The 17,281-nt window shown below is 43.3% G+C and overlaps 1 protein-coding gene across 1 annotated transcript in view; it reads left to right on the forward strand.

Moving 5' to 3' along the window:
- Positions 1-16,332, forward strand: part of ABCA1 (ATP binding cassette subfamily A member 1) — a 112,343-nt gene extending 96,011 nt beyond the window's left edge. The window contains exons 38-50 of the mRNA XM_066614926.1: positions 1,418-1,533; positions 1,622-1,766; positions 2,481-2,604; positions 3,615-3,744; positions 4,573-4,693; positions 4,868-4,930; positions 5,537-5,643; positions 6,557-6,698; positions 7,275-7,409; positions 8,011-8,114; positions 9,543-9,635; positions 11,817-12,060; positions 13,082-16,332. Of these exons, the coding sequence (XP_066471023.1) occupies positions 1,418-1,533; positions 1,622-1,766; positions 2,481-2,604; positions 3,615-3,744; positions 4,573-4,693; positions 4,868-4,930; positions 5,537-5,643; positions 6,557-6,698; positions 7,275-7,409; positions 8,011-8,114; positions 9,543-9,635; positions 11,817-12,060; positions 13,082-13,222 (1,665 nt within the window). The 3' untranslated portion in view covers positions 13,223-16,332. The remainder of the gene's footprint in view (positions 1-1,417; positions 1,534-1,621; positions 1,767-2,480; positions 2,605-3,614; positions 3,745-4,572; positions 4,694-4,867; positions 4,931-5,536; positions 5,644-6,556; positions 6,699-7,274; positions 7,410-8,010; positions 8,115-9,542; positions 9,636-11,816; positions 12,061-13,081) is intronic.
- Positions 16,333-17,281: the final 949 nt, after the last annotated feature.

Consider the following 17,281-nt stretch of genomic DNA (forward strand, 5'->3'; position numbering starts at 1 on the left):
GAGCAGGGCATCTGAGAGGAATTTTATCAGGGGGTACAAAGTTTCCTTTGGGCCCCTTTACAAAGGGGGAGGGGTGAAACAGAGTGGGGGAGGGTAGTGATGGGTGAGCAGAATAGGGGTAGGGAGGAGTGAAACAGTGGGGGGAGGGTAGAGACAGCTGGACAAGTCTTTGGAGCCCAGGTCTACCCACCCATGTGGCATCAGAGGTGTCCCCAGCATCCCCAGTTGTGATCGTATCTCCAGCATCCAGTGCAGGCAACAAGTCTGAGTGGATAGGAAAATGTCAGATCCCAGGACATTTCTGGGCCCCCTCCTTTGGTTCCTGGGCCCCCCTTTTGGCCCTGAGCCCGGGTACAAATTACCCCCTTTACCCCCCTCTCCTAGGCCCTGCTAAGAGCATTACCTCACCAGAAGTAGCCTCCCTCAACTTGGGAGGAGCCATAGCTCAGTGGCAGAATACCTGCTTTTCGTACAGATATTCTCAGGTTCAAGCACTGGCATCACCAGATAGGGCGTGGAATGGCCACTGCCTCAAACCCTGGAGAATTGCTGTCACTCAGTATAGATAATACTGGGCTGTTTAGGGCAAAATGGTCTGTACTTGTACAAGGCTGCCTTTTGCTCAGTCAAACACTCCCAGCATGGAGAAACTTGCCTGCTTGCTGCATTTCTAGTGAAGGCTTGTAGTCTTCAGTATATGTGAATACAGCCAATCCTACTAAAGTACTGTATTTAACTGGAAGCAAGGAAATCCAAACCATGCACTTGTAATAAGTGATAGGCATAATGTAATATTAGATAAACCAGGCTCCTCCAAACCCTGGTCTGGGGGCCGGAACTGGGATTTGGGGAATACCTTCCACTCCATGAGTGGCGCTTACTTTTTTGGCCCCACATAGCTCATCATCCAAGTAGATCTGGGCCCTGGGATCCTTGGGCAGTGGTGACTGCCCAGATGTCCTATTGCACAGCCTTCTGGGAAGCCAGGCAACAGACACGACTGCCCAGAGCATCCCAGGGCCCAGATCTACTTGGACAATGAGCCGCATGGTGCCAGAATGGTAAACTGTGGTCCGAATAGAGACTGCATTTTCAGTGCGCAGTGGTCACAAGTTTGGTGACCGCTGACACAAACTGTCAAAAAGCTTGGTGTTGCTTAAAGAGACAATCCTATATGGTGGTAGCTGCATGTAAGCTCATTGATTTCAGTGGGCGTGCCTAACTGTGCTGCACATGGTGTAGTTTGAATCTGATGCAATGAGTTGCTACACAATTCTTTCTTTCTTTTTCTTATATAGTGTGTTTATTAAGAATATTATAAAAGGTAAATAGTGAAAGGTAAAAGGGGGAAATTCCCAACATTCTTTAATTTGAAGCTGTTTTCATTCTTTTTTTTTTCTTTTTTTTGAACTTGCAGTGCAACTATGTAGTTCCAGCAACCTTGGTCATAATCATCTTCATCTGCTTCCAACAGAAGTCTTATGTGTCCTCAGCCAACCTTCCTGTGTTGGCCCTTCTCCTATTGCTCTATGGGTAAGAAGGCCCTTCTAAATCCAATACTGGGGGACTGATCACAGCATAGAATGAGATGCCTTAATGCCATATGCTTTCTGTTTGCCAGGTGGTCCATAACCCCTCTCATGTACCCAGCATCCTTCCTGTTCAAGATCCCGAGTACGGCATATGTGGTGCTAACCAGTGTGAACCTTTTCATTGGTATCAATGGGAGTGTGGCCACTTTTGTCCTTGAGCTTTTCACCAACAATGTGAGTTTGTATTGGCCAAAGCCAGCATTGCATACCGGTGTCTTTTTGGGTATGCTTGGGTTGTTTGATTTAATATTTGATGCACATTTATGTTTAGCTTTTGTTCAGCCACGATCAGTAGATTTTAGATCTCAACACAAAATTACTTCTGCTTTTGACCAGAGAAGAAATTAGATACATTGCATGATTTTGCTTCATTTTTCTGATTTGTTGCTGTTGCAAAATCTTGCCTGCATGTAGATTTTGTTCTGTGTTTTGTTTTTTTTTAAAAGCATCTGGGTCAATGAAGGCAAAGGATTGAATTTCATTCTATAGCAATATGTATGTAGGTGGAAGAGATTAGAAGACAGAAGTGTAGCCTGCAAGATGCAGCCACAACCTGGCATCTGTAGTTTAATTAGCATTTAGCACACTATTCACTTACTGGAAGCTTTCTTCAGTCTCCATAAGCATTAGACAGGTGTAGCTTCAGTTGTTGGCTAGGTCTAGCACTGGCTGAGATTCCATGCCTATCAGAGGGACCACCTGGCCAGATCAGCCCCTGAACCTTCAATGCCAATGGCAATAGTAGTACCTAATGTGCCATCAGAGAGCAGGTGGGGGCACCATGGGGGGATAGTGCAGGGGTTTGCCCCAGGGCACTCAGCAACCTGTCACCAACATCAGGACTAGTAATTTCTTCTAATTAAATCCAAATTATGTTTGTGTCTTTAGAAGCTGAACAACATCAATGACATCCTGAAGTCAGTGTTCCTCATCTTCCCCCACTTCTGTCTTGGCCGTGGTTTGATTGATATGGTGAAAAATCAGGCCATGGCAGATGCTCTGGAAAGATTTGGTAAGCAAATCTAAATTGTTTACTGAGAAAAGCTGAATTCTATAGCCTGTGAATTATTGGGTGGATTGCAATCATTTTGCATATTTATTTGGCAGTTAGTACTATTTGGCACAGAATCTCTTTGGTTTGCTATATATAATGCATATGCATCCACATTTCTATTATTTATTTACTATTTTTCACATTTTTATACCGTCCTTCCTCCAAGCAGATCAGGGTGGTGTATATATAGTTCCTTCCCTTCTTTTTGACCTCACAAAAATCCTGTGAAGTAGGTGATTCTGAGTGAGAGTGACTGGTCCAAGGTCATCCAGGAAGCTTCATGGCTGAGCTGGGATTTGAACTTGGAACTTCCAGGTCTAAGTCCAGCTCTTGAACCACTGCCGCATCGGTGTCTGTATATAATAAAGCAATAGCTTATCGCAGTGGTTCTCAAACTGGTGGTTGCGACCCACCAGCTTGTGTAAAGTTTTCCCCGTCCCTTTAAGGGGCAAGGGAAGGGGGGAGGCAGTGATGTGATCCCCAGGATCACATCACTAGTGGGAGTGAAAGGGGGCTATTTTTACTTACAGAGGACTGCTGGCAGTTGCAGGAGTTGCGGGGAGTCCCAAGCAGCCCTCTGGCAGGGCTTCCCACAACTGAGAATGTTGGTTAGAATGTTGAGAAAAACCAGTCACTAAGCTCTTCCTGGTTGCTTGGCGACTGGTTTTTCTCAACATTCTAGCATTCTAAGCATTGGGGAGCCTGCAGAGGGCTGCTCTGGGCTCCCCCATCTCCTGCAGCTGCCAGCAGCCCTCAGTAAGTAAAAATTGCCCCCTTTCACACCTGTCAGCAACATGATCCTGGGGATTGCATCGCTGCCCTAGCCCCTCCCTCACAAAGACTTACACAGAGAGTAAAACTCTCCCTAAGTTTGAAAACCTCTGGCTTAATCGCATGCAGTGTGGGTGTGGAAGATCTTCCTAGTAGGCTCTAGAAACTGAACAAATGCTTCTGCTGTTCCCAATTAGGTGAGAATCGCTTTGTGTCCCCTCTCTCCTGGAACCTGGTGGGGAGGAATCTTTTTGCCATGGCTGTGGAAGGTGTAGTCTTCTTCCTGATCACAGTGCTGATCCAGTACAGGTTCTTTATCAAACCCAGGTAAACAGAACTCTATGACAATAGACTTGGAAAGGAAAAGTGGAGATTTGGGGCTGGAACGGGTGTGAGGATCTAAATATCTTGGGGGGTATGAATGGAATCAATATGAATGACGTGAAGTCAGAAAGATGGGAGAAACAGGTGGAGGAGCACTCTGATCGCATTAGAAACCCGTTCTTCATTCCTCACTATCATCCCAACAGCTTACTTTTGGAGAACTGACCAAGACCCTAGTTATAGCTGTATTCCTAGTCTTTTGTGGACTTTGTCTTTCTTTTTTTGGCTCTTCTCCCTCCTTCCAACATATCTTCCTTCCTTTCCCTGCCCTTCATCAATAAAGAGTAGCCTTCAACTTCAGATTTATCCATTTACTAATGCCACCTCAGAGCATATCCTATCAATGGAATATTTCAGACGTTATGCAGAGACAAACCAGGGTTTGCCAGCAAGTGTATACTCAACAGGAAAATGCCATTCAATTTAGTGGTTTGTTCCTGTTTAGTGGGTGTCTGTGATACAGATGCCTGCCACATTTATGCCCTATATTTTTAGATGAATTCTGTACTGACATTTTAGTTCACACCTAAGATGTTTTAATGTGTGAAGTAGTCTAGTGAATGGTCCATGAATCTCTTGGAATGCTTTGAATTTGGCCCATGGCCATGGGGTCAGTTTCATCTTATGTAAATTATGAAAGAGGATTTTGTGCCCCACCTGTGAAATGGATGACGTCTGAACTAGAACTAATCTGTTTATTACTCAGTGAGCCTTGAACTTTTATTGACTGAAACCTCCACATAAAAGGTTATTTTTTTCTGTCTTTTGCAGGCCTGTCTGTGATAAGCTTCCACCTGTGACTGATGAGGATGAGGATGTGAACAGAGAAAGACAGAGAATCATTAGTGGGGGTGGACAGAGTGATATCTTGGAAATAAAAGAGTTAACCAAGGTGAGAGAAGGGGAAGGTTTGGGAGGTATGTTGTGTATATGGGAACCTGACTTCTCATTCCTCATATTTATTTTATATACAGTATCGTGTGTGTCATCAGTGATATGATTCGCCACTGTCATCAGTACATGGGGAGGAATCCTAATTCTGGGCAAATTATTTTTCCCTTTCCAGATTTACAGAAGAAAACGAAAGCCTGCTGTGGATAGGATCTGTATTGGAATTCCACCCGGAGAGGTAACGCTTCCAAATCTTTCCATGTAACATTTGTAGTGAAACATTACTAGAACTAAAGGAGAATAAAAGGTGGAATTCTCAAGTGCTTTATTATTGTGGAAAAACAGCCAGGGCATGCAGTTTGCACATTGAGCTCATGAATTGAAAACAGCTCCAGAACACAGGTAGAAGGTGGATTGTAATATAGCATAGATGCTGCAAGAAACAACATTAAGGCTACTGTCACCTTTAACCTGTAACCAGGGTGCTCTTGAATGTTTGAAGAAGTTTGCATATATCACCCTGTTGCAATCTTTACAACAAACAACCCTGAAAAGTCGCTAAGTGTTATCCTATATCATGCACTTTCCTAGGAGTTATCCTCACTGAATGGTGTAACTTGCTTCTGAGTGAACATACATAGGATTGCACTGCCAGCCACATTAGAATTTGTAGGCAAACACATTTGTCTGACTCCCAAGCTATAGATTTATCTTGAACTTGTAAAGGCTAAATAGCTTCTTCTGATTTTTTTTCCCCCATGATTGCAAGAATGTGTGAGGGGATTAATGATACAACTCTGTTCTAGAATACACATGTATTGATCCAGGCTTTTCATATTTTTAGTGCCTTGGTCTCCTGGGTGTGAATGGTGCTGGCAAATCCTCTACTTTCAAAATGTTGACTGGAGACACTGATGTTACAGGAGGAGATGCTTTCCTTAAGGGATATAGGTAAAGATGATGACTACAGCCTTGTCTATAAAAACTTATTTTCTTTGCCTTTCTGTCTGCAGATACACTGGTAGGGCAGTTGTAATTTCATTGACACCCTCACTGTGAAGGCCATTTTGTCCATGACTCTTTACGAATAGATTGTATCACTGTGTGAGGATGGTATAATGGGAGACGAATGTATTCTGTAAGGTGCACAATTTGGTATTGGCCACATAATTTAACTTTTGAGAGAAATTTTCTCAGTTTTTTAAAAAGTGCTAGTTCTTATACTTGACAATGAAAAGGGATTTCCCATGCTCAGGTCTTCAGCTATGGCTATGCATATGCTGTAGTTCAACTATGCAGAATATGGTATTGGGAGCAGGATTCAACTTTTCAAAAAAAATTGAGTAATTTTTTATGCTTAGAAAGGAAAGTTTCTAGACCTCATGATTCTAAAGGTACACTTTGAAAATCCATAAACTATCCCTATCAACAGCTGAGTGAGATTTCCGAAGCCTGGGGATGGAGCTTTAGTGCCCAGCATAGCTTCTTACCTGTCTTCATGACCAGCAAAACCAGAATAAATTAAGCAAAACAATTTTAAAGCCCAGAATCAACTGCTCAACCTTTTGCAAATATGGCTCCATTTTCCAAACTAAATTCCCATATGCATGGTAGCTCAATTCATCAATATGAGTCAAAAGAAAATAAAGAGAGTTTAAAATACTGAAGAATTTCACTCTACTGGTCTACCACGTTGTACAAGTGCAACATTTCCAAAAACTCAGAAATAATTTCTGAGGGTTCTGTTTTGTTGTAACATTTATTTAGTGTCTCTGAATTTAAGTTTATTAATGCAACATTTTAAAATCAATGTGCATCTTATATCACAGAAGCCCTTACAATGCTGGCTTGTTTCTCTTTGCAGTATCTTATCTGACATCCAAGATGTCCATCAGAATATGGGCTACTGTCCTCAGTTTGATGCTCTTACTGAACTGCTAACAGGGAGAGAACACCTGGAATTCTTTGCACTCTTAAGAGGGGTTCCAGATAAAGAAGTCAGCAAGGTAAATCTGGAAAGCTGCTGGAGTTATAATTGTAAATTCCATGTTGTTGGGGATGAGGGCTGGAGAAATGGAAATATGAAATAATTGTTGCTAGTTCCTTTTTTTATGACACCTCCTTGTGGTGTCTTCTTATTTAGGCTGGAAGCTAAATAACAACATTGGGTTTTTTTAATGAGTTGAAAACAACTGAAAAGAAGGGCTTCTGTTTGCAGTGTGTATCTTCAGACCCTTTTTGCTTTCCTGCATTTCAAAAAAAGTGTGAAACCGGTTTGAATGAAAGAAGTCGTGAGATAAAAGAAATCAGTGTGTATGCTATAGGAAGTGAAGCATCTCTCAAACCACTTTCAACTCTCTGCAGAAAACTATTGTTTGTCTTCAGCCTTAAAGAATCTCAGGCTATTTCACTGTTTTCTAGCATGTGTTCTGCTGAATGGCCTACTAGAGCACATAACAAGACTGACACAATTGGCTCGGCGGGGGGGGGGGGAGAGAAATCAGTGTCCATAGTTACAAACAGCAGCTCCTTATGCTACAGAGCGTGGTGGTCTTTATTCACACTGCCTTCCCTTCCGGCAGGTGGGCGAGTGGGCTGTTCGGAAACTTGGCCTCGTAAAGTACGCAGAGAAATACGCTGGCAACTACAGTGGTGGGAACAAGCGCAAGCTGTCCACTGCAGTTGCCCTAATTGGGGCTCCACCTGTGGTGTTCTTGGTGAGTATGTGTGGGTTTGCTTAGCAACACCTGTTCTGCTGAAACCAGTGAGAGGTTTCGGTTCTGTCCCTCTTGGAATTGAAGTGGTGGGAGGCTTACCATATGTTTGGGAAATGACCAATTTAAGATTTATTTCTTTGCCATGCAAGTGTGCAAAACTACCATTTACTGTATACGTTCTGATGCAACTGTAGTGAACAGAAAGCTGGCTTCCCACTCATCACAGCACTGTCCCATTCTAAGCTCTACAGTGTTGCTTTAAATCTACTTCTGTTGGAGCTGTTCCTACTACACAGAATATTGTTGTAGTCAGAATACAGGATTAGGAGGAGTTTCCATTTTTGAATGCTTTTCTGCATTTAAAAAAATCGTGATAGAAAACAAGGGAAAGGGCTTTGTTAAGCCTTTCTTCTACTGTACTACCTTGGTACATGCAGCGAGGGCTTTTGTCATGGGGAAGTGGTGCATTCCAGATGCCAGCTCCTGTTCTCATCAGCTGGCCCTTATTATCTGCTGAGGCAGAATACCAGAGTTGCACTGCTTGTTCAGTAGAGCTCTATCCATGATGGTGAATCAATGTCTTGTTTTTTATACACTGAAGGACGAGCCAACCACAGGGATGGATCCTAAGGCACGCCGCTTCCTTTGGAACTGTGCTTTGAGTGTCATCAAGGAGGGGAGATCTGTGATCCTTACCTCTCACAGGTTTGTGGTGTTGGTCCTTATGTGCAAATGTTAGCATCGTACAATGTATTGCTGTGTGTCAGTCACCAGGTTTATTACATTTTTTAAACTGTAATAAGTAGTAGTAACAAAGAACTAGAGTCCCGATCTAGTGAAAGAAGTCCTTGGAATTGCCATTGGCACCAATAGAAACATGTAGCAGATCCTAAAATTTTACTCACTGAAATCAGTGGGACTTAAAAAGTGTTGAATTTTGACTGAATTGTGCCTAGTGTTAAAACGTAGGTGCACACACATTAAAATACATGTTTTAATAAGGGCGCAATCCTCAACTGTGCTGGAACAGGCAAGCCAAGAGGCTTGTGCTGTTTCTGGTGCAGGATAGGGGCCCAAAGTGGTTCAGCCAGAGGTAAGGGTTTACTTTTCCCCTTACCTCCGGGTAAGGAATGCTGGCCCCATGGTTCTCCTCAGACTTGGGCCACCTCCTGAGGTGGCAAAGTCCGAGGAGAGCGGAGTGGCTTGAAGCCACTCCAAGCTCCCTAGGATCGGGGGTTGGGATCCAGCATAAGTGCTGGATCCCAGCCCTGCCTTCTGCTTCCCACCCACCTGCCCCTGGGGCCGCCCACCACTCACCCTCCCCCTGCCCAGGAACGCCTCTCCCCGCCCACCCCAGAGCCTTGCGTCAGCCCAGCTGGACCGACGCCAGGCTCGCCGAGGAAGCTGGGGTGGAGGCTTGTGTCAGCTGGGAGGCTTGTGTCAGCCTCCGCAGGCCAGCACACTTCCATGCGCCAGCCTGGCTTACTCCCAAGGAGGCGCAAACATGCTTTACGGCATGTTTGTGACCCTTGTGGGCTGGCACAAAGGATTTCTGGATTGTGTTTTCTGGATTGCGCCCTAAATAACATAAAACAAAAGAAATATATATCTGTAGGACTTAGCATTGTCATTCATCATGCTGTGGGTTAAATTGCACATTACAACAAGCACGATTGGCTCTTGCATGCTTGGTTTTTCAGCCCAACTAGCACCTGAGGGGGGCATTCTGGATTGACCAGAGTGTAAGGAGGGGAGCATTATCCATTGGACCCTCCATGGTCTTGATCCAGATCAGCACTCCCCCACAGCTACTGTTTGCACAGCAAGGGAAGCCACCACTGGTGCCACTGTCCATTGTTGTAGAGCCCATGTGTTGCAGTTCAGTTCTGAGCATTTCTAGTTAAAAAAGATATCAGACTGGAAACCATCTCCAACCATGTCCTTGGAGAGTTGCTGGTCAGAATATGACAATGTTGGGTTAGAAGGGCTAATGGTGTCAGCTACGTGTTCAGAATTCAAAATCCTGAGTACCCAAATCCTATTGTCTGACAAAATTGAAAAATGCTAGGCAGAAGTGATTTGCTCAATGCTGTAGTGCTCTGTTGGCTAAGGAATTGTTTTTCTTGCATACAGCATGGAAGAATGTGAGGCCCTTTGCACTCGAATGGCAATAATGGTCAACGGGCGTTTCAGGTGCCTTGGAAGTGTTCAGCACCTGAAGAACAGGTAATCAGCTGCTTTTTCTGTGCTGTCTACACTGGTGGATGCATTCCTGCTATTTTCCTTTACGCAGCTGATGGGGCCATATCTGTAAACTACTTTAGAACAAATTGTGTACACCAAACAAATAGCCTTAAAACAAAGTAAATCTGTGCCTATCACCCAATTTAACTATCTTATGGTTTAGTTCAGAGGTTCTCAAACTGTAGGTCGCGACCCACTTGGTGGGTTGTGGCCCGATTTTGGGTGGGTCGCAAAAAACTGAGCAACGCCATCTTGGATTCTGGCAAAATGAGCTGGGTGGCACCATCTTGGATTCTGGCAGCAGGCGTCATCATTTTCCAAGCCTGCATCAGTCGTGCATGGGAGAAGCTTCTCTCCCACATCACTTCCGGTGGATCCCGGACAGAATGTCATCATGAAAAGTGGGTCCTGGTCTAAAACGCCCGAGAACCACTGGTTTAGCTGATTAACTGGTTACATTTAAATGTTTTTGCATGTTACCAAAACCGCAATACAAGTGCCTTTTTGAGACTTGCTTTAACCATGGAATAAACACTACTAGACACTGTCTGAAGGAAAGACCATCTGAAAGATCACCTTAAGTACCAGTGGCATGACTAGAGGGGTGCGGGGGGTGCGGGCCGCACCAGGTGACACGCACGGGGGGGGTGACGAGCACTTGGGGGGGGTGACATGCTAAAATTGCTGTGGTTAGGAGTAACCCCACCATTGGATGTGGAATTTTGAGCGGAATGCAATGCAAAAAACCAGAGTGAAATATCTCCTTTATATCAATAGTTATGACCAAAAAACTGGAGAACAAAAAATGCATGGATCCCTATGGAAAGTGAAAGTGAGCCATATCACGTGTTTACTCACGAATAGGCAAACTTGTTTTAGTCCATCGGAAAGGGCAGGCTGAGAGGAATCCAATGACACCAGAATGGTCCTGATCCAATGAATTCAGCCCCCAAAAACACCTGAGAAGAAAGTCCCTCCCTCCAAGCAGACAATGTATTCAGCCCTATGGAAAGCTAAACTAAGCCTCACGGTCACGTATACTCACGAGTAAGCAAACGTGCCTTGGCTGGTGGTCAGGCCAGGCAAAGGGGAATGTGAAGCACCAGAATGGTCCTGATCTGATGGAACTGGAGCTCAACAAATGCTCCAGATGGCAGCTTCCCCCCCCCCCCCACTAAAAAGGATCAAAACAGAGGCTTCAGCTGATAAGATGAACTTTTTGGAGACTTGCCAAGCCAGGTGGATCCTGACAGTGATCTGGTTTAAACAGAAGTTCTTAAATTGAACTGGGCACTGGGTAGGGCTGAAAACCTTACTGGTTTTGGAGGGGGTGTTATTGCAGGCAGGCTACAGAGGAAATTCAATTGGTGGAACAGGGTTGGCTTCTGCTTATTATTGATTTTAATTTGCCTGATGTCACTTCCACCATGACATCAGTTCTGGTGGGTCTTGGACAGATTGTCATTCGAAAAAGTAGGTCCCAGTGCTAAAAGTTTGAGAACTGCTGCAATAAGGTGTTAGTAAGTTGACACCCTTGGTGGTGTGTGACACCACTAGTGACCAAAATCACTAAAATCACAGTTTGGAGGAATAATACCATCATGTTATATATCAGTCAATGCGCAATTTCATGCAGAATGTGTTCTGTCTTTGTTCTATCAAAAGGTACAGCCAAAAAACCAGTGGGGGCGGAGTGATGGTACATCACCACACCCACCACCTGGGGTATTGCCCTGCCCACAGCATGGGGGGTGACGCACTGGTCTCCCACACCGGGTGACGCAAACCCTAGTGACGCCACTGTTAAGTCCCACCTCAACATATACTTCGTAATGTGTTCACCTTATAAGCATGACTGTGTTAGGTGGTTCTAATCTGACCTATTGCCACTCACTGATAGTACACTTGCAGGTGATCTTCATCAGCCTGTGGCTTTGGAAAGAAGCTATTTTAAAATTAAACCCAAACTGGGGATTTTCAATATGTTGAATGCTATGCTAGATTCTAGATGATATGTGACACAGCCATAGCATTGTACAGCCCTGACCATGTCAGCCTTTTCAAAAACTGACTGCTTTTTTAAGCTGTAGGGAGGGAAATGCTCCAGCTTTTGAAGGCTACTTTTTTTTTGTCAGCTGTTGACACACACATTCTGTTTTCTAGGTTTGGAGATGGCTACACAATAATCGTGAGGATAGCAGGGGTAAACCCTGACCTGAAACCTGTCCAGGACTTCTTTGCGCTTGCTTTCCCTGGTAGTGTGCTGAAGGAGAAGCATCGCAACATGCTACAGTATCAGCTTCCGTCCTCTCCGTCATCTCTGGCGAGGATATTTAGCGTTCTCTCCCAGAACAAGAAAAGACTCCACATAGAAGACTACTCCGTTTCCCAGACCACACTTGACCAAGTAAGTTTATAATAGCTCATGTTCCAAGAGCAAAGCTCTTACTTGATGGACATGCAGAGCCTTCTCCATGACATGAGAGTGCAGCCTGGTGCCACCTTTTGCCATTTTACCACACTCAGCAAACGTCTGTCCTAACACCAGCCCTCCTTAGCAAGAGTTGGATAACATATTATATTGGACATGAAAGTGCAGTCCAAAGTAGCCTTTCTTTCACAAGTAATTTCAGCCCTAGGCAAAATTTTGTACAGTTGCTTACCATATTATGACATGCTACATGCCTGCTCCACAATTTGTACGGTCGTAAGATCAAAGTGCAGCTAGCAGGAGAAAATGCCTGGTTTCTTCTGTTGGCCTATAGGGATAGCTGCCAAAGTAATTTGGGGAAATACAGTTCTGAGTAAGAACTGAGTGAGAATATAATGAGAGTGAGAAATCCAGCTGTGAACTGGCATGTACACATCCTTGGCTGTCTACATAGCCTTCCACCATTGTGGCTCTCTAATTTAAGACTTGCCTTTAAAGATCTGATTAGTTAGTTATTTCAGATCAAGTCATGAAGGTTGGTATTCTGCCAACCTTGGTTGGTATTCTGCAACTGTGCAGCTCCAGGCCACGTATAGCTTTCTTGTCTGCTCAGTCTCCCTGCCAGTTTTCCTTTTATAAGATTCCTCCTCTCTCTGGTCTTCGTTTCTTCTCATTCTTCTAGAACACTTTTGTCCAGTCCTCCTTTCCCAAGACCTTTGTTTACCCCCCTCTTCTTTTCTGGGTTCTTCTGTATGCCACCTTCCCTGTTCTTAGGACCTGAAGCAACGGTGACCCTTCTGCCTGTCTTGCCTGTCTGTGATATTAGTTTAGCTCAGACCATCACTGTTACCACCATAAAATTCTTTGCTGCTTTACAGTATCAACTGGCAGTACAGGATGTACTGTACTTACTGTTACTGTTGACCAGTTGCAATAGGCAGGTGGTCTGCACTTAAGGGCAGTGCTCCATCTCTCAACTTGTCTGTCTCTTTCTCAGGTATTTGTAAACTTTGCCAAGGACCAAAGTGATGACGACCACGCAAAAGACTTGTCGTTGCACAAAAACCAGACTGTTGTAGATGTTGCAGTTTTGACTTCCTTTTTGCAAGATGAGAAGGTGAAAGAAAGCTATGTATGAGCTACCCTCTTGAAAAAGGGTATGGCAGTAATACCGAGCAGAAGAGACTGTTATCCTTTCTGCGGCATGGGGGGATCTGCCCAAGAGCGGAGAAACTTTGGATATGCAGAGGAAGGGAATTAACCGAACATTCTACTGGTAACCATTCAATGCAATGCAATTCAATGCAATGAAAACAATATTCCATTACAGAGGCGGTGCTTCTTGGAGATGTTGCCTTGTACTGTTCTCTAGTGAAAGACTTGAATCTAGCTGTTCTTGCATTATAACTCTGTGAAATTCTAGTATGGCGCCACTTGCTGCTATGTGGTCTTCTGCCATACTCCCGTTTGTTTCTACTTAGTATGTCTTTAGTTGGGGGTTGCACAACAACAGTTCAGAGGATTCTTGGCCAGTGACTATTTATTGTCATTTTAAGGGTGATTGGAGCCCTTCCGCAAAGCAAGTGGAATGGCTTGGGTGCTACATCCATTGCTGGCAATGAATGTACCAGTGTAACCAGTGCCAAGTAGTCACCACATGATGCACTGCTGGGGCCTTATTTAAGTATTAACCATTGGCCTGGTTAACCTCCACAAGTTTTAGGGAACTTGTACAAAGTGATCACATTTGGTGGTTTTAACGAAGGGCCACGAAGCACACCATCTCAAAATACACTTGATTCAGCATTTCTTGTCCGGATGTGGCAGAATTACCTACCAACCATGCAAAAATTTGAGAGGATTTTCATCCCAATGGTATGGTGACCAATTGCTTTTTCCTCCAATAGGCTTTTGTGGACGTGTGGCTGTTTTCAAGTTTAATACTTAAGACTTGTGTTTGATATGTCTATTCTCTGCAGCAGTATTATTTATACAGAATCAGCAATGTCTGTGGATTGCTGGACCTGCTTTCCCATTCATGTTCCCAGCTATCAATCAATTTTAGTACTATGACCGTATTGCCATATTGTTATACTAAACATCTAGCTCCTCTTTGCATTTGTGCAATTGTTGAGACTTTTGTGTTCCAGCAATCACCACTATCTCATTTTCAGTTACTATAAAGTTATCTGCCTTAGGTTTTTCTATAGAAAGTCAACCAGACAGTGGCTGCCTCTGAAGAACTGCTTTATTGGGTAAGAGGCTGAGCTGTGAGTCTTGCCTCAATCATGAACTCATTAAGGGGCCTTAGGCAAGCCACTACTTCTCAGCCTTGGCTACAATGTGGGGATATTACTACTTTACTGAGTTGGGTTATGCCAAGGTTACACATACGAAGTGCTCTGCACCTTCAGAAAGTGCCATACAAATGTTAAGTAGTATTATACCACAGACAGATGTTGCATTTTTAATCTCTAACTGAAGTGGAGAAATAGAACAGCTGTGGCTTCTCTTATGCTTCCCTTTGGGGTCCCTTCTCTCTGTCTTTTCCCTCAGCTGTGTGGCACTCCTGTTGATCCCCCACTTCAACTGGAGACTTAAGGGGCAGTATCCAGTACTGGGGATAAGAGTGGCAATTCTAGGCAACAGATTAGATGCTGTTCATTCTGAAATGTGACGCAGGCTGATTTTTAAAGGCAACTGCTATTTTCCAAATTCAGTAAAAATTGTTTTTACAGTTATTGAGAGTTGGTGTGTGTCAATAAGTCAAATAAAAAGCTGGCTGGGGTAAGAGTACTCTTTAAAAAAAATAAAGTATGCATTTACCAAATTTGCTCATCGTTACAACAGAGATTATATTCACACTCAAAGTTCCAGAAAAGGTTAGCCACAGCTTTTGTGGTTTGTGCAGATCAATTGACTGTGAAGTCAGAGCTTATGCACATTAATTCAAAATTGCATTCAACAGGACTTAATGCTCTACTAAGTATTCTAGGGCTGTAGTCCTATGTTGCAACTCAGTTTTGCTGGAGTGTGGCCAGAGACTCTTACTACCTCTCCAAGCCTTAACCTGCCTGTAGTTACATTTCAAAAGCTAACCAGATTGCCTATACAGATATTATGAATAGTTAGCAAGATTCAAAGAATATTTGGCAGAACTGAGGCACTTAAGTGGTTTTACACAATGTGCCCCGCTTTAAGAAAGCAAGAGACTAGTTCTTTCATGCATCATCAGAAGTGCTCTTTTAACACATTATTGGAAGGGATGAGTAGCTGCTAGTTTGTGTCAGTCTCCGGTGAAGCAAGAAAATCAATTCCCCTCTGCTCTTTCCTTAATGTTGGTTTCAGTCCATCAATTGTAACCACATGCCACTGAAAGGAATGGAACTTAACCTAGTCAGAGGTTTCACTGGTCTTACCCTAAATTGGTGAGATGATAGTTAGGTGCAGATTTGGTTGCTTGAAAAGTGAGATTATCAGCCAAATCTTTCCTTTAATATAGTTCATATGGCAGCCATTCAGATTTTGTTTTGAGGAAGATTTATCTACTTGCAATTCTATTCAAAAGAGGCAGCGCACAAGCCAACCAAAATTCAGCATTTGTTCCGTGTTTTCCTGGTGGAGATTTAAATACATGCTTTAACTCTTCCACATGAGAGCTTCTTGGATGGGGGTCCAACTAGCTTTGATCCTGTTCTGATCTCCAGCACTGTAGATGATACCGTTGCCCTTAAAACTGTATGCTCTTTTACACAAGCTTTCCTTTCAACTATAGTGATCCTTAGCGCTACATGTATTGTGAGATAAAACCACTGATCATGGAACTGTGTTGGACATTAACCACTTAATTGTGCCTGTGGTGACGTTCTCGCATCCCTGTCTGCAGTATTTGTACTTCTGTAGGTGTTTTTTCCTATGAATTTTTTTAAAAAATAGTAAACCTGTATTACTATGCTTTTCCTTCTACCCCAGTTTCCCCCCCCCCTTTAATATAGTTGGTCCTTCATTCCAAGCACTTTATGCTGGCTGTAATGGGATCTATTTTTGCACTGGAATACCCCATTAACTTTGCAAAAATCTAGCGCAGTTTCATAAAGAAATTTAAGTTAAAATCTTTCAATGAACATTTTCATGACAAATTTATATATATATATATTTGTATTGCTAATAACTTTTTGTGAAGTATTAAATAGGCATCTAATTGCCTTATTATCAAGTTCAAAATAAAATATAAGAGTTGTTGGTTTACAGCTGATCATGCATTTCCTACTTAGATTGCTCTATAAGCCTATTATATTTGCAAGTTTAGGAAATACTTGCAAGTTTACTTCTACATTTCAACCTTCAAGCAATAAAGCCCACACAAACACCTCTAAGATCTTAATCTTGTAACAGGCACCTACAGTGAAAAGACACCATGCACCACACAGCATAAGAAGATTTCAAACAGAGAAACTCTGTTGAATTGTAAGCTACCCCATAACTTGTACAACACAGTACTGTACTAGTAACTGAAGGTACTGGTTTATATTCCAAGTTATCCTTCCATTTATATAAGGGAACTTATGTATACAAAAGATAGCTTGATGTTCTTGTGCACAGAAACTTGAATGGAATCCTGACTTCACTTTGCACAAGAGATCTCATACAAAATTGCCAGTACTTAATTGTTTTGCATTTTGTTCCATTTGCAACCACATGCTGAGCAGTACAAAATGTTGCCTTAATTGTCCTGTGTGCTTCTCAGGCTACAACCTCTAGGTCCTCGGGTTACTAGAGTAAAGCCAACAGATCTGAAAATTTTCATGGGGAATATCTGATATGAACAAACAAGTATCACCATGACCACTGATAAAATAATTTTGTCTGGTCCTTCGAAATCTTTCCACACTGAGCTCCCTTCTTCCATGGTCAATGTCTGGCTCCTCTGAGTATAAGGTACAGTTAGATTCCAAAATGAACACGAGTCATTCTTGTCAGCAAAGTGTAGAATGGCTCTCCAAGTGGACAGATCTGTGTTGTCTTAGATCAGGGGTGCCCAAACCCTGGCCCAGGGGCCATGGGGGCTCCCAATCCAGCCTGTAGGAAGCCCCCAGTCTCCAACGAACCTCTGGCCCTCTGGAGACTTGCTGGAGCCCATGCTGGCACAACGCAACTGCTCTCAGCGTGAGGATGACTGTTCAACCTCTCACCTGAG

This window comes from Tiliqua scincoides, chromosome 2 (genome assembly GCF_035046505.1).
Source record: "Tiliqua scincoides isolate rTilSci1 chromosome 2, rTilSci1.hap2, whole genome shotgun sequence".
Lineage (NCBI taxonomy): Eukaryota > Metazoa > Chordata > Lepidosauria > Squamata > Scincidae > Tiliqua > Tiliqua scincoides.